Below are 21,498 nucleotides of genomic sequence, written 5' to 3' on the forward strand. Positions count from 1 at the left end.
CCATCTGTCCTTAAAAAAAAACCAAGAAGAAAAAAAAGTAAAATCCTCAGCCCCAATGTGCTTGTCATTTCACCTTCAAGTTCTTTTTCAGATTTAACTCTTCATCCAGTTGTTATAAAGAATGGGAAAAACTTTGGAAAGCTGCAAACCTCGTTTTTCCACAAGCAAATTCTATTCCCCCGGTAAAATGTTGTTGAAATGCTGAAGTATGCAAAGGTAGTTCGATACCTAAATCAATCAATCTAACCTACTTAGCCAGAACGATTCAAACCACAAAAGAAGAAGGAACTGCTTCATCAAATTCTTCAACAAAATGACAAGCTGAAGAAGCAAGCCATAACAGCAGAAGACTTGATACTACCTGCTGAAGAATAGAAATAGTTCCAGAAAAAAATGAGAAAATACTAGTTGGCTACCTGGCTGCAAACTCTAACTAGTGAAATTTTCTTCTTCTTATTTTTTTAGGTACTCAGGTACTTATTATCATATGTGGTGGACTTGCACGAAAACAAGAAAATATTGGACAAAAATACATACATTGGTTGGAAAAGATGATCAAGCAACATGTAGATCTGAAACCAGAACTATTTTTGTTGGGTATAATGCCGGAGGGCTATGATAAAGGGGCTACATATCTAGTTTTGTATGTATTGACAGCAGATTGTATGTGCACACTATTGGAAAAATGAAAACATTCCATCAGATGAGGATGTAATTCGGAAAATATTAGACTGTGCAGAGATGGATAGACTGACATTAAAAATAAAGGACAAAGAAGACACAGAGTATTACTTAACATGGAATAGATTTTACAAGTGGCTAGAGATAAGAGGTAGAAATTAGATGAAGAAAGATTATTGCTATGTATGACTTAAATATAAAGATGGTTTATACTTATAAATATGCCAATACAACCAACAGAATTACAAATAAGCTAATATAAAGAGAAATCTAGTTAAAACTACTCTGTTACAGTATTATTATTGTTATTTGTATATATGTTAATATTCTTTTTTGTTCTTTCTTTGCTTTTCTGGAAATGATATGCCCTGACAATACACTGTATTCAAAATGTTTATGAATAAAAAAAAAATACAAAAAAAAAAAAGAAATCAAGCAGGACTGTTTAGTGTCCATAAGTCCTGCTTGTTTGGGTTTTGATGTGCATTACAAATACGCTATCAGATATTTTTAAATATGCTGTAATTAAAGTTCTCGCACTCATAGAAATTCATAAATCCTTTGAGCCTTTACAGGAAGTTCAAAAACATTGAGAGAATTGAGCAAAAGTCTTAAGTATACCCAAGAAAGATGAAGAAAGGCAGAAGCTTCTGTAATAGGAAAACAAAACTTTTGGAGAAATTAAAAGGCAACAGAGGAGAATATTGAAGTGCATCCGGAACTGTCCGTGGTGCTGAAATTTAGACTGCCTTGTCGCAAACTTTTGAAGAGTTATTTCTCAATCTTGGCAATTTTAAGATGTGCAGACTTCAAGTCCACACATCTTAAAAGTATTCTGGGAGTTGAAATCCACACATCTTAAACTTCCTAAAGGTGAGAAATACTGCTTTAGAAGAAAAAAAAAAGCATTAACAAGCCTAATTTCCTTTTTGATTTTACATTCTCCTTCCTGAAACAGTTCTTGGAAATTGGCCATATTACAGTTTGGTCTAACAGAGGTTGACTATAGAAGCCGCATGAGAGGAAATTTGACATAACTCCAGGAGATTTATTTTTCCTCCAAATATTATCGTGGAAAAAGTTGAAGTAAGAAAACATGCTATTGGCTTTGGACTGAGGAAATGAGGTTTCTCGGGATGTGAAGTCTCACTACTTCAGCTACATAATCAATGCTCAGGGATGATAGGACCTGCATTGCAGCATTTAAAGGCCAATAATTCTTTACTTTTTCTTCTAGACCAAGAGTTCTGCACTTGGGCAGATTGGCATTAGAATCAAGCAATTAAAATAAATAATGTCCCTGTTTTGTGATTTGTGGTAGTTACCAGATGGCAAAATCTCTGTAGCCAAGATCTTTTAAGCTGATTTTAGAATTCAGTATACAATAATAAGTTAACAGATCAGACCATTTTCTAAGAGAAAGTGATTTGTTTCAGACAGTTGAGTTTCAAAAAGATGAGTTAGGTTGATGCCCTACTGATACAAGTGATTAATCAGAATGATTTGCAAGATATTGTTTGAAGTCTAAGAGAAGACTTAGAAGCTGATAATTAATTCTAGCAAGTTGATGATTAATTTAATGGAAAATCATTATGGTTTTGAGTTTTGTTGTTAAATGGACTTTGGCCCAAAGCTTTGTTGAATACGATATGGGGAAAAGGTATTGAGGCTAAAGAAATACAGAATAACAGAGTTGGAAGGGATCTTGTAGGTCATCTAGTCCAACCCCCTGCCCAAGCAGGAGACCCTACACCATTTCTGACAGATGGCAGTCCAGGCTCTTCTTGAAAGATTCCAGTATCCCACAACTTCTGAAGGCCACTTCTGTTCCATGGGTTGATTGCTCTCACTGTCAGAAAATCCCTTCTTATTTCTAGATTGAATCTCTCCTTGATCAGTTTTTTAGAAATTCTAAAAGCACCATTATCTTCTTTCTGATTTGTGAAATACACATCCATCATTTCCAAGCTGGATGTATTAAATGACAACTTCCATAATTCTGGATAAATGAACAAATGATGGGAGACCAAAAATTAAATGCACTTGCTACACTATCCTTAAATTCATCTGCTATTGTAGGGGATGACCAGGCTGAGCCTGAGGGAGGGGTCAAACTAGTCATAGGCCAGAAGTCCATTTGTGCCCACAAGAGATCTAAGACCAGCCCATCTTGAATGCCTTTCTGATCTCCCACTCATTTCTCTTGATCATTAGTTGGCCAGAACATTGGAATGCAATCAATCATTGTTTTGCCAGTGCCTCTAAGATCCTGTATGCAACAGGAAAAGGGATTTTTTTTAACAGTATCCGAATTGTGATTCCAGAAGGTTTCAAGATGCATCTTACAAAACCAAATAGTTTAATCATCTGTTTTATTTGGGGGTTCTTTGAGTTAGGGTTTTGTTTTTGTTTTATAACTGAATTATCAGCATTTTTAAATATAGAATACCGAAAGCTAATTCTCCAGAGAGGGTGGGTGAGAAAGACACTATATAAAATCTGAGACAGGCAAAGGTTTTCTCTTATCAGCTTTATTTTTAGACTGACAATGGCTATGATGTAATTGAGACTTGGAAGGAAGATAAACACACAATGATTTGTTGCTACAGGCAACAATATTGGGATGTAACATCATAACAAAGATTGTTGCCTGTGAAATTTGTGTCTCCCATATTTTAATTTCCTTTAATTTATCTCCTAGCACAGAAACCCCTCCCTCTCTCCATTATAACTGGTCAAGATATTTAAAAGTTCATTATTTTACAATTTGTGCCTTAATTAATATTTTCTATCACAAATCCTATAGGCACCTGGTACAAGATATGATATTTATTTACTTATTCATTCATTTCTTTACTTATTTATTTATTCAAATTTCTATCCTACCCATGATACTTGCATTACTCGTGCATGATTATGCATGTCATGATGTCATCTTGCAAATGAGATCATGACATACATAGCATCACTTGCATTCTCTGTATGGCAGCTATTATGCTTCTCACCCTCAAACGTATCAAACATTAAAGCATTGTTTTAATATATTTGATGTGGAGTGTTTTAACGTATGTAACGTATTGGCACAACCGATGAAAGCCGACTCTGGAATTTCCTGCAGCTTTCACCTAATTAAAAGACAAAAGTTTGCCCTTTTCCCCAGGTCACTGGTCATGCTGTCCAATCAAAGTACTGGCCGGTTGCTTGGTTACTTCACTCCTCCCCTGGCCAGCCACCTGTCAGAATGTCCTTGATTCCACAAAGGAAAACTTTATTGTTTTGGCTACAAACCCCATCTAACTATTTCCACCCTCCCTGTCCCTTCTTCTGCCTTGTGGCAACCCTGAAGCCTTCAAGATAGCCTCAGCCAGGTTCAACTTCAAGGTTGACAGCAACAACTTCACCATCATGTCAATTTGACACACCAAATAGCAATGGCACTTAGACTTATATACTGCTTCACAGTGCTTCTAGTCCACTCTGAGCAGTTTACAGAGTCCACCTGTTACCCCCAACAATCTAGGTCCTCATTTTATCCACCTTGGAAGGATGGAATGGTGAGTCTACCTGGGGCCAGTCAGGATTGAACTCCTGGCAGTGGGAAGAGTCAGCCTGCAATACTGCATTCTAGCCATTGCTCATCATGGATGGATGGATAGAAGGACAATAGCTCAGACTTATATAACACTTCACAGTGCTTTCCAGCCCTCTCTAAGCAATTTACAGAGTCAGCCTCTTGCCCCCAACAATCTGGGTCTTCATTTTACCCACCTTGGAAGGATGAAGAGCTCAGTTAACCATGAGCCTGGTGAGACAAATTGGTTGATTGCCAAATTGCAGTCAGCCAGCAGTCAGCAGAAATAGCCTGCAGTACTGCACTCTAACCACTGCGCCACTGTGGCTCATATATGTAAATGTATATAAATATACAGTTTACAATACATGCCAGTTGCCAATCATCTGAATTTCGATTACATGACCATGGGGATGCTACAGTGGTTGGAAGTGTGAAAAATGGTAGTGTGATGACCCGGAGTGTCCCACAAATGTAACAAAAACCAAAACGTAAATAGAGGTCCTTTAATGCCTTCAACTTGGCATCACTGTTCAACTGTTCACAGTTGGAGATTAAACTCTTTCCAAAATAACATTCCAAACGAAAGAAATACAGTCCAAACTCAAAGAGCAGATAACGAAGCAATTAAAAAAAACCAAAAACAAACCGCACTGAAGAAAGTTCCACGACAGACCAGGATAATTAATTACAAACTTCAAGAAGATAACCAGGTATAATCCGTTGGAAGAATGCCAAACAAGATAAATCTCATCCAGGAATAAAACACACTTTGTTTACAGCGTTCGCCTGTAGGCATGTCCAACTTCTTATTCAGTTGTCACAGCTGCAGCCCATGAAGAGGTTCAAGGCCCTCTCCTCCTGAGTAGACCACGTCTCTCCCTTATCCTCTCCTCCCTGCGTGCCCTAGGATGGATAAGGGATCGGCCTGGGTCCTCCTCTGACTGCCCAGCCGGACTCTGCCCTTCCCCAGCCTCCTCCACAACCTCCGGAGCCACACCTTCACTCCCTGTTGGCTGTTCCTCCTCTCCCTCAGTCTCCACCAGGGGCATGACAGGTGGTTAGTCACTTTTTTCAGTGTGTTGTAACTTCAGTCACTAAATAAGTCAAGGACTACCTGTATAATATTTTCAAAAGCTAATTTTGCTTTTTATATAAAGCCACAGAAGGAAGCCACAGGCTTACCAAAGCAAAGCAATTAAAATTTTGCATCTCAGCCTAGTTGAGAGATAATTAACGGAGAATCCTTGCATTGTACTGCACTCATGTCAGAAGCACTGAGATGCTTCGGAAGCACTTGAGGTGCTTCATGCTTGAAAGGATTGGCTGGTGACATCACCGTTGCCCAGGGAACACCCAGGCTCTTTTCATATCCCTGGCAGGAGCTGGAGTGAAGAATGGGAGCTTACCCATTCCCACAGCAGCACTCGAATGCAGGCTTGCTGCTTGTCAACCGACAGCATCCTAACTGCTATTCTCCTTACAACGCTTACAGACTTGCATACTTTTCTCTGTCAACCCTGGAGCCATTTTGAAGCATCTTCAAGACTGCCACAGCTTGCTGGTTAGAACTGTGGGAACGGGAGCCGGGGAGGTAGAGATTACTGGGGACTTGTAGCCAAAATAAAATTCTTTCTCCTGGGAACCAAGGATGTTTTTACCAGGTGCTGGGGAAGCACGGACTGGAACCAACTGGGGTTGGGGCTGTGACCAGATTGGACCATGTGACAGGCATGTGGACCACAGGAAGGAAGTTTGACTTTTAATTTGGGTGGGGAAAACCACGGGACCCTCAGAGAAATTCTAGACCTAGAAAACCTAGACCTACGCCGCCTTCAGACCGATCTAAGTATAGTATATAAAATCATACATTGCAATGTCCTACCTGTCAATGAATACTTCAGCTTCAACCATAACAACACAAGAGCAAACAATAGATACAAACTCAAGGTTAATCTTACCAAACTTGATTGCAGGAAATACGACTTCAGCAAACAGAGGGGTCAATGCCTGGAATACTCTACCTGATTCTGTAGTTTCTTCCCCAAACCCCCAAAACTTTAACCTTATATATATCCCCACCTGAGATTTATGCTCTCTGGTTTGCAAGCTCGTGAGATGCTTCACTGCTTTTGACCGCATGACATGCAGCTACGACAGCTGGCCTTGCAAACTGGGAAGGCTTGTTCCAAGCATAATATCTCTTTGGTGTGGGCTGTTAGTTCTCCTGCTACCAATTCTACCTTGTAAAGGTAGATAAAGGTGAAACATTTCCCCTTTTTAGCCGGGTCTGACTTGTGGGGTGGCGCTCATTTCTGTTTTTTGGCTGAGGGAGTCAGTTTTGTCCGGAGGCACTTCTGTGGTCACGTGGCCGGCATGACTATACACCGAAGCACATGGAACCCTTCCTGCCAAAGTGGTACCTATTTATCTACTCGCCTTTGCATGCTTTCAAACTGCTAGGTGGGCAGGAACTGGAGCAAGTATTGGGAGCTCATCCCATCACACAGTCTCAAACCAAAGATGTCAGCTTTCCAGCAGACAATCTCGTTATCTTTAACCGCTGAAGCATTCTAGAGATAGTGCTGTCAAATCAGGCTTAATTCCAGCTGACAATTCAGATAAACATTCCTCCATCTTGATCTGCCTCTAGCAATAATTTTGTTCATTCCTGTAGCCTTTGATCCTATCTAAACCCTCATTTCTCTAATCCAGTGTTTCTTATCGCTGGCAACTGTAAGACGTGAGGACTTCAACTCCTAGAATTATGGAGTCCTTGGTGCTCTCTGAGCTTGATTGTTTTTGTTCAGACTTTCGGCGTGAAATGCCGAAAAGGTGGTTTTCTGTGTGAAAGCTCAGAGGGTGCCAATGACTCCATAGTTCAACCCTGAGCTACAGAGATTCTCTTCTGTAGCTCCCAGAATTCCTCATCCGGTTGAAGTCTACACATCCTAAAGTTGCCAAGGTTGAGGAAAACTGCTCTGTTGTCCCCCCTTCTTCCTCTTTCTCAATTTTATGACCTTTTATTTGCAGCAGGTATTAAGAGAATGAAGCGGTTGGATGCAGTTTTGCCAAAAACTGGAAGTAACTTCTTTCACCCTCAATCTTTCCCAGTATTAGGCTCTTCTCCAGCGAGTCCTTCCTTCTCATCAGGTGGCCAAAGTATTTGAGTTTCCTCTTCAGGATCTGGCCTTCTAAAGAGCAGTGAGGGTTGATCACCTCCAGGACTGACCGGTTGGCTCGCCTTGCAGTCCATTAGGTGGCCAAAGTATTTGAGTTTCCTCTTCAGGATCTGGCCTTCTAAAGAGCAGTGAGGATTGACATCCTCCAGGACTGACCCATTTGATCACCTTGTACTCCATTAGGTGGCCAAAGTATTTGAGTTTCCTCTTCAGGATCTGGCCTTCTAAAGAGCAGTGAGGATTGACATCCTCCAGGACTGACCCATTTGATCACCTTGCAGTCCATTAGGTGGCCAAAGTATTAGAGTTTCCTCTTCAGGATCTGGCCTTCTAAAGAGCAGTGAGGGTTGATCTCCTCCAGGACTGACCGGTTGGCTCGCTTTGCAGTCCATTAGGTGGCCAAAGTATTTGGGTTTCCTCTTCAGGATCTTGCCTTCTAAAGAGCAGTGAGAGTTGATTTCCTCCAGGACTGACTGGTTTGATCACCTTGTAGTCCATTAGGTGGCCAAAGTATTTGAGTTTCCTCTTCAGGATCTGGCCTTCTAAAGAGCAGTGAGGGTTGATCTCCTCCAGGACTGACCGGTTGGCTCGCCTTGCAGTCCATTAGGTGGCCAAAGTATTTGAGTTTCCTCTTCAGGATCTGGCCTTCTAAAGAGCAGTGAGGATTGATCTCCTCCAGGACTGACCCATTTGATCACCTTGTAGTCCATTAGGTGGCCAAAGTATTTGAGTTTCCTCTTCAGGATCTGGCCTTCTAAAGAGCAGTGAGGATTGATCTCCTCCAGGACTGACCCATTTGATCACCTTGTAGTCCATTAGGTGGCCAAAGTATTTGAGTTTCCTCTTCAGGATCTGGCCTTCTAAAGAGCAGTGAGGGTTGATCTCCTCCAGGACTGACCGGTTTGATCGCCTTGCAGTCCAAGGGACTTGTAAGAGTCTTCTCCAGCACCAGAGTTCAAAGGCCTCCATTCTTTGACGCTCAGCCTTCCTTATGGTCTGACTTTCATATGAATTGTACTGTACTAAAATTTTATCTTTGTTTGTCGCCCAGAATTCCTATGGTTTGTTGAATAAATAAACCAACAATGAATCCCTACCCTTCCTCATGCTGGCTCTCCTTTCAAGGGGTGGTAGAAGGGCTGCAGTGAGGGCACCAGGGTCACATAAAACAAGGGAAGATGTTTTCATTTAAAAGATGACCCTCTCCTTTGCAAGCCATCAAAACAAATAAGATCTCAAGATCTCACATTTCTCCAAAGGTGCCTTCATGCATTTTATTTCCTCTTACTCCCCCCCCCCCCATTTTGAAGCACGCGGTCCCAATAGTTCAGAACAATTTTGAGCTCTGAGTCAGAAAGAATTTTGCAATATTCAAGGAAACGTGCAGTCGGAATGAGAAACAATTAATTATTAACCTGGGAAGTGAGAGTGCGGCTACATTGCTTAACTGTGGGCCACAAAACATTCTCCAGCTTTCCTACTGTGAGGATGGTAGGAGAGAATTGTGGACAAGAATAGTTATTTAAAATGTAAAATTATTGGGTAAAGGCAAAGGTTCCCCTTGCACATACGTGCTAGTCGTTTCCGGCTCTAGGGAGCGGTGCTCATCTCCATTACAAAGCCGAAGAGCCAGCACTGTCCGAAGACGTCTCCGTGGTCATGTGGCCGGCAGGACTAAACACTGAAGGCACATGGAATGCTGTTCCCTTCCCACCAAAGTGGTCCCTATTTTTCTACTTGCATTTTTACATGCTTTCAAACTACTAGGTTGGCAGAAGCTGGGACAAGTAACGGGAGCTCACTCTGTTACGTGGTGCTAGGGATTCGAACTGCCGAACTGTCGACCTTTCTGATCAACAAGCTCAGCGTTTTAGCCACTGAGCCACCATGTCCCTGTGAAACTATTAGAATAATCTTTAAGGAAAAGGACAGAGGAGAAACACAGTGTTGGGCGAAGCAATGGAAGACTTTCAGAGTAAGAGTGACAGGTTCACACTCTTTGAATGAAATGAGAAGTTAATTTGTCCATCTAAATCCCCAATAAAGGTGACCTTTTGTGACAGAGTTGGGTAACCCCATTCCCTTCCGGCACTGATGATGTTCCCTAGTTGGGTAATGAAAGGTCTGCAAGCAAACAACCAAGGACCAAGTTCAATCCTGAGCTACAGATATTCTCTTATGTGTAGCTAATCTGGATAGAAAATCTTAAACCAAAGATTAAAAACAAAATCCTCCTTTGGAATATATGATGCATGGAAGACGCAGTTGGCTGCTTAACAGAAGATTTCCCTCTGCCAGACCAGATTAAAAAAAAAACCAATTGCTTTTCAATCCACTCATCTAAACCGAAAGAAACTGTCACCTGAAAGAAAGGCCAAACACATTTCAAACTTTTTCCCTTACCCCAAGTCAGGTAGCAATAATTGGTGTGGTTTTTTTCCTTTCCCTCAGCTTTTTCTACTTGCATTTCTTGTCGTAATTAATTGCTTTTTAGATGTATGTTTTTCCTCTTTGGCAAGTGCTATTTATATGCACACAGATATCGTCTGCTTATATGCAAGTATATTTTATATGGGGCAATTTGATTGTGCTTCTAATTATATCTGTATCTTCAAGTTATCTCTAGTTAGGTTTGGCCCAACAAGTATATATTTTCATAACTTTGATTTAAAAAAAACAACCAAATATTATTCTGGCTTTTAAACTCCTATTGTGAGAATCTTGACTATATATTATAGTTTGGCCCTCAGCATTATAGGTAGACCTCAATATATGACCACAACTAAGCCCCAAAACTCTGTTGCTGAGACATTTGTTTAGGTGAATGTTTACAACCTTTCTTGCCATAGCTATTAAGCAGTGGTGGTATTCAGTCGGTTCACACCGGTTCAAACGAACCGGTAGCAAGGATTTGGCGTGGGTCGCCGAACCAGTAGCAAATTCTGGCTGGCGACGCCCCTGACCTGGTCAACTGTCCCTTGCTTGCCCCGCTCACCCAATGCTCACTCACCCCATCTGCCTGACACTTGCCCTGCCCAGTGAACTTCTTAAGGTATTTCTTTTTTCCCCCCTCCCAACAATCAGCTGTTCCTACGATCAGCTGTGCTGGGATTCCCCTTGCTTACTTGCTGCTTTGCCCAGGAGGCTTCCCTGAGACCCAGGAAGTCCCAAAATGAAATGTGTGTGTGTCTGGGTGCTGTGCGCCCCCTCCAGGCTCCATTTTTTCTCTTCCTGAGCCCCAGGGAAGCTTCCTTGGAGCAAAAATGCCCCCCTGGAGGCTTGCCTAGGGCCCAGAAGGCCCCCCCAATTGGGGGGGTGCTGCTGCTGCAAAAAAATCCATGCCCACCCTGTCACATGGCCATGCCCACCAAGCCACGCCCACAGAACCTGTAGTAACATTTTTTTGAATCCCACCACTGCTATTAAGTGAATTGCTACAGTTGTTAAGTTAGTAACACGGTTGTTAAATGAGTCTGGCTTCCCCATTGACTTAGCTTGTCAGAAGGCCACAAAAGGGGAATCGCGTGACTGCGGGACACTGCAACCGTCATAAATGTGGGTCAGTTGTCAAGCATGTGAATTTGGATCAGGAGACCAAAGGGATGCTGCGAACGGTTCGTGTCAGCTGGATTTCCAGCTTGGTTTTCCTGAAGCTTGCTTGCTCTCGGCAGCCATAGAAACAGGGAGGGGGGTTTAGGCCTTTGGGATGGGGAAGCAAGCTGGTGTTTAGCAGTCCCATGAAAATTGGAAGGGAGGTTTGCCGTCATGAACTCTGGTGCTACTGAGTGGAGTTATCAGTGGTGGGATTCGAATTTGTTTACCATCGGTTCTGTGGGCGTGGCTTGGTGGGCATGGCAGGGGAAGGATACTGCAAAATCCCACTTCCCTACCCACCCCATTAACCTGCTTTCCAGCTCCGTTCTCCTGTGCAGGCCAACCAAAGAAGACCCAGCCAATCGGCTGGGACTCGATGGGAGGCAGGGAATAGATGGGCCAGTCAGAGGTGGGATTTGCTGGTTCTCCAAACTACTCAAAATTCTGCTACCGGTTCTCCAGAACCTATCAGAACCGGCTGAATACCACCTCTGGTTGTTATACTTCTTCAAGGCTAACCGTCCTAAGTCACAAAACTTCTGCATAGGAGATTTTCCCATAACATTTTTATTGGACGCTGATTGGACTCTCTATGCTGAACGATGGGGTGATTTTCACTGTCAAACTTTTGTGTGGCTTATTCCAGATCTTGCCTTGCTTTCCCTGCTATCAGTTCATTCTTAGTAACAGAATAAGAGAGTTGGAAGGGATTTTGTAGGTCATCTAGTCCAACCCCCTCCCCCAAGCAGTAGCCCCTGCACCATTTCTGACAGATGGCAGTCCAGTCTCTTCTTGAAAGCTTCCAGTGATGAAGGTCCCACAGTGTCCGAGGGCAACTTCTGTTCCGTTGGTTGATTGTTCCCACTGTCAGAAACTTTCTCCTTGTTTCCAGGTTGAATCTCTCCTTGTTCAGTTTCCATCTGTTGTTCCTTGTCTGGCCTTTAAGTGCTTTGGAAAACAGCTTGACCCTTTCCACCTCTCTATGGCAGCCCCTCAAGTATTGGAAGACCGCTATCATGTCTCCCCTGGTCCTCCTCTTCACTAGACTAGCCAGGCCCAGTTCCTGCAACTGTTCGTTGTATGTTTTAGCCTCCAGTCCCCTAATCATTTTTGTTGCTCTTCTCTGCACTCTTTCTAGAGCCTCTAGAATTTCTAGAGTAAAAATAGAGTTGGGTGTTTTCTTTCTTAGGATTTGAATGGAGGTAGACCTGACAGGCCATAATTGTGAAAAATGGTCATGTCACTTTTTTCAATGCCGTTGTAGCATTGAATGGTCACTACAGAAACTGTTGTAAGTAGAGGATTACTTTTATATTATTTATTTACTTTTTATACAGCATTGTTCTAAGCTGGTCTTTGAGTGTAATTGAGTTTATGTTTATGATATGGTGGATAGAATGCTGTTTTCCTTCTCTTTAAAAACACAAAAAGAAAAAGAAAACCCAAATAACTAAAGAAGATTGGAGAAAGATTATAAAACAGATAAATTTCATGTATAAACTCCTTGGTCATACTCCTTGTTACAGAAATACAGGAAATTCTGCGTTTAGCCAGAAAAGTTTCCTCAGATTATTCCTGTAAATACATTTTGAAAACAAGGTCTTAAAAATGCAAGATTGTTTTTCCATGAATTGCAATCTTTGGCAGTTTCCCCCCCTAAATATCATATGTTATATTTTCTTGTATTGGACTGTATTGCATACTGGCATATTTTTTTTCTGCATAGCTCTTATGTGAAAATGTCTTTTTTTGTGTCTGTGTCATTTTTCATCAAAAGAAACTACATATTTCTTTTACTTCTCTAAATTAGACTTTCAATCAGTGGAAGGCTCGCAATTCAGGGAGGAATCAGAAGCTAAGGTAATTGAAACTTTAATTAAACCTTAAAATATAGTGTAACTATATTTGGGTAATGACTGTAAGTATATATAGATCTTTCTCTGAAGCGAAAACCACTGATTTAAAAAGTTCTTTTAAAAAATGACAAACGACAAACAGCCAAACAATGGAAGGCAATTACAAAATTTAAAAAAGATAATTATGGGAAACATAAAATCCATCACACCAATAGAGAGAATGTACTCAAAATCAAATTGAGCCTAAAAATATGGAAATGCATATAGAAAAGCAAATCTCTTTGTTCACCATCCAAAGGTGTCAATGTAGATTTCTGGCATGTCTCCCTAGACCAGGCATTCCAGATGTGGGACCCCATAACCACAAAATCCCCCTCTGTGTGATCAATTGCCCCAGTAGTGGGTTCCTACCTTGGTCGCTAGCGGTTTGGTGGGTGATTGCCGCCCCCTAATGCACCAATTAGTGGAGAGGATGAAGAAACGAAAAGCTAGGAGCAACCGTCCCACCTGCCCACCTGCACTTGTTGTTTCTTTTATCCTCTCAGCCGATTGTCAGAGGAACCGGTTTGGCTGTACCGGTAGTTTTTTTTTTTACTACCGGTTCCGCCGAACTGGTCCAAACTGGTAGCATACCACCTGTGATGACCCAAAGGGGCGTGGCACAAAAGCAACAAAGTCACAAAAGAAGGTAAAGTCCCTTTAATTCCTCCAACTTGGCCCCCAATGTCCAGTTATCATCAGCTGGAGAAAAAACTCTCCCAAGAACAGTTTTTAAAGGGAAGAAATTCCGTCCAAACCCAAAGTACATCTAGATTATAAATAAAAAGCAACACAAACCACGCTGCAGCAATTAACGAGACAGGGCAGGATAAGGGATTGCAGACTTCAAAGGATAATGAAACACCCAGAGTTGGGAGGACGCCAGAACCTAGATAAGACTTGACAGACAAAGATAATTCACGCTTTGCTTCCAGCAAGGTGCTGTGCGCAAACACCCTTTTCAAATCCTGTTCTCCCAGCTGCAGCTAATGAAGGGAATCAGGGCCCTTTTATCCCCTGTAACCCACGTTGCTCCCTTCTCCATTCCTCCCTGCGTGCCCTAGGATGAAGAGGGGGTGGGACTGGGTCTTCCTCTAAATGCTGAGCCAGACTGTGCCCTTCCCCAGTTTCTACCACAGCCACTGGAGCCACATTCCCACTCCCTGTCAGCTGCTCGACCTCCCCCTCGGAATTAGATTCCAACAGGGGCATGACACCACCACTGAATTGCCCCATTACCCTTGGCAAGGTCACCTCCATATTGCCTGAGCATCCCAAAATATAAGAGAAGGCCAGGCAGAGCCTGAGGGAGGAGTCAAGAGAGGAATCAGCCTAGAATCATTACGTTCCCACAAGAGGTCTCAGTCCAACCCTTCTTGAATTCTGTTTATTCTTATCCAGCACCAATTTAATCCTGATCATTAGCTGATTAGATTATTTTGTATAGGCATAAGCAATAAAGCTTGACTAGAACTTATGGATTCCAAGACAAGAGTCTGAACAGTCAAGATGGGAGTCGAAGGGAAATGGTTAGGATATCCATGCTGTAAGGCATCCAGAAAGTATCCATGATGTCAATCATTCCGAGACATATTCTCTCCAATTGATTTATTTAGGAACAGATTTGGTACGTCTAAGGCAATTTCCCAAAGAGAAAGTAGTTTTGTGCATTACACAGAATCCACCTTCTCTCCTGCCACTTCTACACTTCATAAATCACGAGAACCAATTAACTGCAACTGGAATTTCTTAGCACGACATACAGAATGATCTTGAACTTTTCAACTCCTCCACCCCCCTTGAATTATGTGGCAGTTGAATTTCAAAGCATGCCCTAGAACAGGGGTGTCACAATTTCATTGAGGGCCACATCAGGGTTGTACTTGACCTTGGGGGGGGGCAGGGGGGCATAGCAAAGGTGGGTGTGGCCAGCTTGACGTCACTCCTGTCAGGGGCGCCTGTGGTGGCCCGAGAGCTCTGCCAATGGATTCTTCCAATGAATTCTTCCAATGAATGGGTGCCTGAGCTCCGTTTTTGGTTGTGATGGCCTCCTGCAACCCCCTGCCAGCAAAAACTGAGCTCTGTTTTTACTGGCAGAGGCACCGTGGGCCGGTACATCGCTGTTTCCAGGGTGGCCCTGCAGGCCAAATCTAAGAACCCCATGGGCTGAATCCAGGCCCCAGGCCTTGAGTTTGACACCCCTGCCCTAGAATCTCTAAGAGTACATCCATTAGGTTAGAAGATTATAGCTTTACTCGGGCAAGATTCTGTCTATTAGGTGTAAGCAAATGAAGAATTGGACTCATTTGGATTTCAGCGTGTCATCTTTGGGCTTAGGCCTGATATTATACAATCTCAAAACAACATCCTCATCACACGTGCCCATAGAGTCCTTCCTGTCTCACTTCTTTGCGCACAGAGTTTTCAGTGGCTTTCCCATCCCTGTCGGCTCGGTCCAGGAAGAAGTGGAGACGTCAGTGCCTGTCTTGATGGGGCAAAGCAGTTCAGGAATCTAAAGGGACTCACCTGGTGTTGTCAGAATCGATGGTGTGGAAAAGTTTCTCCAACTCCTCCTCATTAAGAGTTCCATCAGAAAAGAAGGCCTGGAATTCTTCCAAGGACAATTTCCCATCATCTGCAAGCAACACAACAGAAGGTGTGAGGGATTATCAGCAGAAAAAGGGCAGTGGGTGCGGAACAGAGGTGTTCTGACCAAGGCTTCACGACATCACGAAGCAGACTCCTTCTCCCGACAAAACCCCTTTCCATTATGCTAATGTGAATTCCTATCATTCACATCCAGCAAAGTCCTGGCAAAGAATCTTTCAAGGGTGAATTACAACCACAGACCTCGTCAGGCTTAGAGAGCTGCCAGGCCAATAGCTTCTAAGTGCAAAGCTGTACAAGAAAATACTTGGCAAGGAGTCAGGATCAAATCTTCACACTAATTAAATGAACTAATTGTCTCCTGCAAACACCACTCCCCTTTCACTGCTCTTTAATGGGAGGGACCATTCACCATCCACTTGTGCCTTTACTCCCGAGTGGACCCTTGTTCCTTAACCCTTCCCTTCTCCTGGCAATTCTGCGCATGCACTCACTGGGAACAGGCTCCAGCTGTTCTTCTGCCCCACTGATCTCCGACTCCAAAGGCAGCTGGTAACTGTCGGATGGCCTGGCCCCAACTCTGCCTCCGATGCAGAGCCCTCATCCGAGCCTTCCCCAGACTCCAGGACTGGCCCATGTTCCTCCCCAACCTCCTCACTGTCTGAGTCTGCTGCCAGCACCATTGTCAGGCCACAACAACAGGGGAAGCATAACCCATACAAAGACATGCAACAGCCAGGGTCACAAGCTATGACGGGTACCAGTCTGGCAGAAAGGAAATTCCATATTCATCCATTAACTCTTTCTGGGAAAGTCCCTTGTCTATTTGTGTGATAGGCTTTAGACCAAGTTGATCTAAAGGCACCTTCCTTCATGTTTTTGGGCACTGTTGAAGTCTCTAAATAAATTATTCGCCAGGCATGTAGTTTTATCTTAGCATGAAATAACCAGTGACAAAATAGTGGAGGATATTTTTTAAGAGGTTGTGCAGCAAGACAGATCATTCTGGTTCATTTTAGTTTGCACAGATTAGCCCAGATGAATGACAACTATGGCATGTAACAGTGGTTTATTTGTGGTCTGAGACTGCAAAAAAAAAAAGAAAAGAATTTTCCTTCCTCACTGTAAAGAAAGTTAAAGACTGGAAAAAGAAGATTCGATTTTGGCAGTGGTTTGGTCTTCAAACTTGTTTCCATTTAGTTCCCAAACATTTCATTACCAGACCAGATAAGTCTATAGGATAAGTATGTCTATAAAATAAGTCTATAAGATAAGACTATATGACTAGATAAGTCATCAGCAGGCTTTTCTTGCCCTATTCCTCTTTAGCTGATGATGTTAACCATTTGGGAACTAAATGGAAACAAGTTTGGAGAGCAAATCACTGCTAAAATCTAAAACCCAAGCTACAAATATTTTTGATTATGTCAAAGAAGAATTAGATTTAAACAAGACATATCTAGTTGAACAAAGAGAAGGACTAGTGGTGACATGATAGCAGTCTTCCAGTATCTCAGGGGCTGCCACAAAGAAGAGGGAGTCAAGCTATTCTCCAAAGTACCAGAAGGCAGGACAAGAAGCAACGGATGGAAACTAACCAAGGAGAGAAGCAACTTAGAACTAAGGAGGGATTTCCTGACAGGGTGGACAATTCGTCAATGCAACAACTTGCCTCCAGAAGTTGTAAATGCTGCAACACTGGAAGTTTTTAAAAAGAGATTGGATAACCATTTGTCTGAAGTGGGGTAGGGTTTCCTGCCTAAGCAGGGGGTTGGACTAGAAAACCTCCAAGGTCCCTTCCAACTATTCTATTCTATTCTATTCTATTCTATTCTATTCTATTCTATTCTATTCTATTCTATTCTATTCTATTCCATTCCATTCCATTCCATTCCATTCCATTCCATTCCATTCCATTCCACTCCACTCCACTCCACCCCACCCCATCCCATCCTATATGTTCAGTTCCTACAATTAATTTTTATCTCTTCTTCCCCTTTATTCCAGTGCATATAGAGTGATAAACAGAGCATTATCCCACACACGAATTAATAATAATTAGCTAATATCAACTCCCTAAATATCCTCCAAAGTTTAAATCTTCCTCCAAAAGCTACAGCACACAACTTATTAAAAGTTAGCAAGATCTCACTTTGATACTTGGGCAAAGCACAGTTCAACCTAGCCTTTTATCCTTTCTATGTAACTTTTTTTTAATCTAGCTAATATTTTTAAGCACAAGGAGCACTCTTAAGCCGTGAATTGACTAAATGTCAGGAGTTAGGAGGTCTTAAAGAGGAGGTAGATTTGTGAGATACGAAGAACCAAGAGCATCAAGGGAAACTGGAAAGGATAATTACCTGCTTTTAAAAAACAGTGGCTTGGGCAATTATAATCCTCTGTATATCTAAGAGTGCAAATTAAAATAAGCAATGCTGAGTTGATATCTTGCTGGATCTTACAAGCTTTATGAGGAAGCCACCCCAAAATATACCGAGGTTCAAAAGTACAATATACTACAGATATGCCGGCTTGATCTAATCTGATCAGTAAGAGTATTCAGAAATTGCACACTGTTAGAACCGCAGCATCAAAACTACAAAAATTCTTCCTTCAAAACAGGGGTATCCAACCTTGGCAATTTTAAGGCTTGTGGACTTCAACTCCCAGAATTCCCCAGCCAGCCTTGCAAGTGAAGTTGCCAAGGTTGGACACCCCTGCTTTAAAGCATATTAAATATACATAGATTCGGGGCTGCAGATTCAGGCAGACTTTCAATCAGGCAATTTCAGACTGTTTGGGACAATGGAAATCACACATATTCTTTTATATTGCGACTTCTACTCCAATTAAAAACATATTTGACTTCATTGACTTGATTGATCAGTCTTGGAAACCAGGACATTTAGATGGGTTTTCAGTAAATTATTTGCAAGGAAAATAAGTTATATCTGAACATGAAATAGTGGAGGGTTATTTTTAAGGAGTTTGCTGTAGCAAGACCAACCCTAATGGATCGTATTCCTTCTGTTTCACTTGGGTTTGCACAGATCAACCTAGATGAATGTCTATTATGGCGTGTAAAGGTGGCTTCATTGTGGTCTGAGACTGTTAAAAAAATAATTTTCCTTCCTCACTATAAAGAAAGCCTAAGGCTGGAAAAAGAAGAATTAGCTTTAGACAAGACATGCCTAGTCTAGCGAAGAGGAGAGGAGAGGAGAGGAGAGGAGAGGAGAGGAGAGGAGAGGAGAGGAGAGGAGAAGAGAAGAGAGGAGAAGAGAAGAGAGGAGAAGAGAAGAGAAGAGAAGAGAAGAGAAGAGAAGAGAAGAGAAGAGAAGAGAAGAGAAGAGAAGAGAAGAACTAAGAGTGATAAGATAGCATCTTCCAATGTTTGATGGGCTGTTACAAAGAAGAGAGGATCCACCCATTCTCCAAAGCATCTGAGCGCAGGACAAGTAACAGATGGAAGATGATCAAAGAGAGATCCAGTCTAAAACTAAGAAGAAATTTCCTGTCAGTGAGAACAATTAACCAATGGGAGGATTTGCCTCCAGAAGTTCTGGATGCTCCATTATTGGAGGTTTTTAAGAAGATATTGGACAAGATGGAATCGGATCTCCTGTTTGAGCAGGGACTTGGGACTCGAAATCCTTCCCAACTCTGTTCCGTATTCTGTACAATGTAAAGTCATTGTGATGACACCTATCTATTCGTAATACAAATTTGGCAGAGATTTCCTTTCCTTCTATAAATGAAGGCTAATAAATTAAGTAGTGTCAATTGCTAATTTTTATGCCGGATGTCAAGATAGTAAAAAATTGCAAGACTGCTTCAGAGATCTGTCTATCAACTCGCACGAGATGGTTTTTTCAGTCTTCCCTGGCAGGTTATGAATTGCAGCTCCACCAGAGTTTTGTTGATTGTCCTTCATTTGGCCTTCACAAAGTTTGTCAAAATACCCCCAGGTATTGTGGTTAGCTGGCAGTAGGTGTGGATGACTGAGGAGAGCGGGGACTCAGATGAGGGGCCAGGACCATTAGGGAGTGGACTGCTGCCTTCAGAGATTATGGGGGCTGGCAGCAGTGATGAGGAGGTTCCCGAGGAACCTGTGCCAAGTGCACGTGCGCACAGGATTGCTCACAGGAAAGAGCAGTTACAACAGCACGGGCGACTTGGGAGTAAGGCTACAAGGTAATGGCCCCTCCTTCATGAAGATAAAAGCCAGCTGTGAAATGAATGTACTTTGCAGACGGCAAAGATGTTTTGAAACCCCAGCCTCATGGACATTCCAGTATCCTGAGTTTGTGTTTGAAGATTCTTCTTATTTTGCAAATTATTTCTTGTCTGTTATCTTTTGGCAAGTCTTGCACAGCTCGGCAAGACTTGTGCTTATCACAGCTAATTATTTTGTAAAAGCATTACAAGGTTTCTGTTCCTTTTGGATTGTGTTTGATTTGTTGGAAAAGGGTGTGGGTCAGAACACCAGGCCTTTTGCAGCCAATGGTTTGGTGCCCACTTCACAATCCTGGGAAAAGACACAAACTACTTTAAGAAGTTGGGGACAGAAGCTATGTTGGTGGCTTTCCAAAATACCTTTGAGGCTCAGTTCCAAATCAATGCAGAATCTTCTTACGAAGGGTGATTCATTGACCACTGAAAGTTGACAGGTGGCCTGTTCCTGTCCTGTCCTGAAGACTATTTTTCAGGAGGTTTTTGACCACTATTTAAAATGGCAAAAAAATAATTTCCCAAAGAGTCTCTTTTTTTTAAACTTGATTTGTCAGTTGCTTACAAGATAATAGGTATAAGTATAAACATGAATAAGAATACAGGAAATAGGTACAAATAAATGGGGACAATAGGACAGGGACGATAGGCACCAGTGGTGGGATTCAATTTTTTTTACTACCAGTTCTGTGGGCATAGCTTGGTGGGTGTGGCAGAGGAAGGATACTGTAACATCTTCAGTCAGAGGTGGGATTTTCCAGTTGTCCGAACTACTCAAAATTTCCACTACCAGTTCTCCAGAACTGGTCAGAACTAGCTGAATTCTACCTCTTGAGTTTGAGGATGTAACAACAGAGTCAGGCAGTGCATTATTCTCTTAAGCAAGGTTTAAGTTTTGGTTGAAGAAAGGTATTAGGTTATAAGAATTCCAGGAGCTGAAACATTTCCAAACCTGTGATAGTCTTAAAAACATAGAACATCTGAGTTGGAAGGGAGCTTAGAGATCTTCTAGTCCAACCCCCTGTTCAAGCCAGGAGAACCTATAGCATTTCAGAGAAATGACTGTCCAATCTCTTCTTAAAAGGTTCTAGTGATGGAGCACCCACAACTTTTGAAGGCAAGTTAAGTTAGTTGTAAGCCCCCCCTTTTTTTCAGTTTTATTGTAACTTTGAATGGCCAATGAATGAATAGTTGTTAAGTTGAGGACTACCTATATTAAGAAGGGATTCAGGGTAGCTTTTCTCTGATGTAAAAGGGAGGGAAGGATGAGCACTATCAGACTTGCAAGATTCTGCTTATAGTGGTCTGTCTTAGTTAAATGTGGATCCGGTGTTACTGTGGAATTGATTTTCCACTCTGGTCTTCCTCAGGGGTACAATATTTGAGCAGAGCCTCTATTCATATTGTATCCTTCAACCCTGTCCCCACTTCCCCCCGACAATAAAAAGTGGAATAATTTGAATATTGTTCTGCCATCTGGACCGATCTCAGTGCGTGAATGTTGTCTTTAAGGATTTCAGTTGATGGTGGATCAAAACCTGCCTTGTAATTTCTCAAGTTTTTTTTTCGTCTTGCAAAAGAAGCTTCTATTTTTTTTTTCTTCCTTGATGTCAAAGTGCTGAAGAATTTCCTTTCAACATCTTTGACAGCATTGGTGAACTGATTTTGTAGTCAAAACCAGTTACCAACTGTTCTGATCCTTCTGTCATTCGCAGCCTCCCAGGATGCTCATTTTACCAAC

General features: G+C 42.1%; 1 protein-coding gene across 2 annotated transcripts in view; it reads right to left on the reverse strand.

Moving 5' to 3' along the window:
* Positions 1 to 21,498, reverse strand: part of NECAB2 (N-terminal EF-hand calcium binding protein 2) — a 186,756-nt gene that overhangs the window by 99,143 nt on the left and 66,115 nt on the right. Inside the window, exons 3-5 of one of the 2 annotated variants that reach the window (XM_087971738.1) lie at positions 15,450 to 15,558; positions 13,948 to 13,955; positions 12,810 to 12,827 (exon numbers count right to left, since the gene is read on the reverse strand). In XM_087971738.1, coding sequence (XP_087827864.1) covers positions 12,810 to 12,827; positions 13,948 to 13,955; positions 15,450 to 15,558 — 135 coding nt within the window. The remainder of the gene's footprint in view (positions 1 to 12,809; positions 12,828 to 13,947; positions 13,956 to 15,449; positions 15,559 to 21,498) is intronic. The other variant, XM_087971737.1, reaches the window with a different exon arrangement.

Source organism: Notechis scutatus, chromosome 9 (assembly GCF_049901735.1).
Source record: "Notechis scutatus isolate UNSWTSFEM ecotype Mainland chromosome 9, rNotScu1.2, whole genome shotgun sequence".
Lineage (NCBI taxonomy): Eukaryota > Metazoa > Chordata > Lepidosauria > Squamata > Elapidae > Notechis > Notechis scutatus.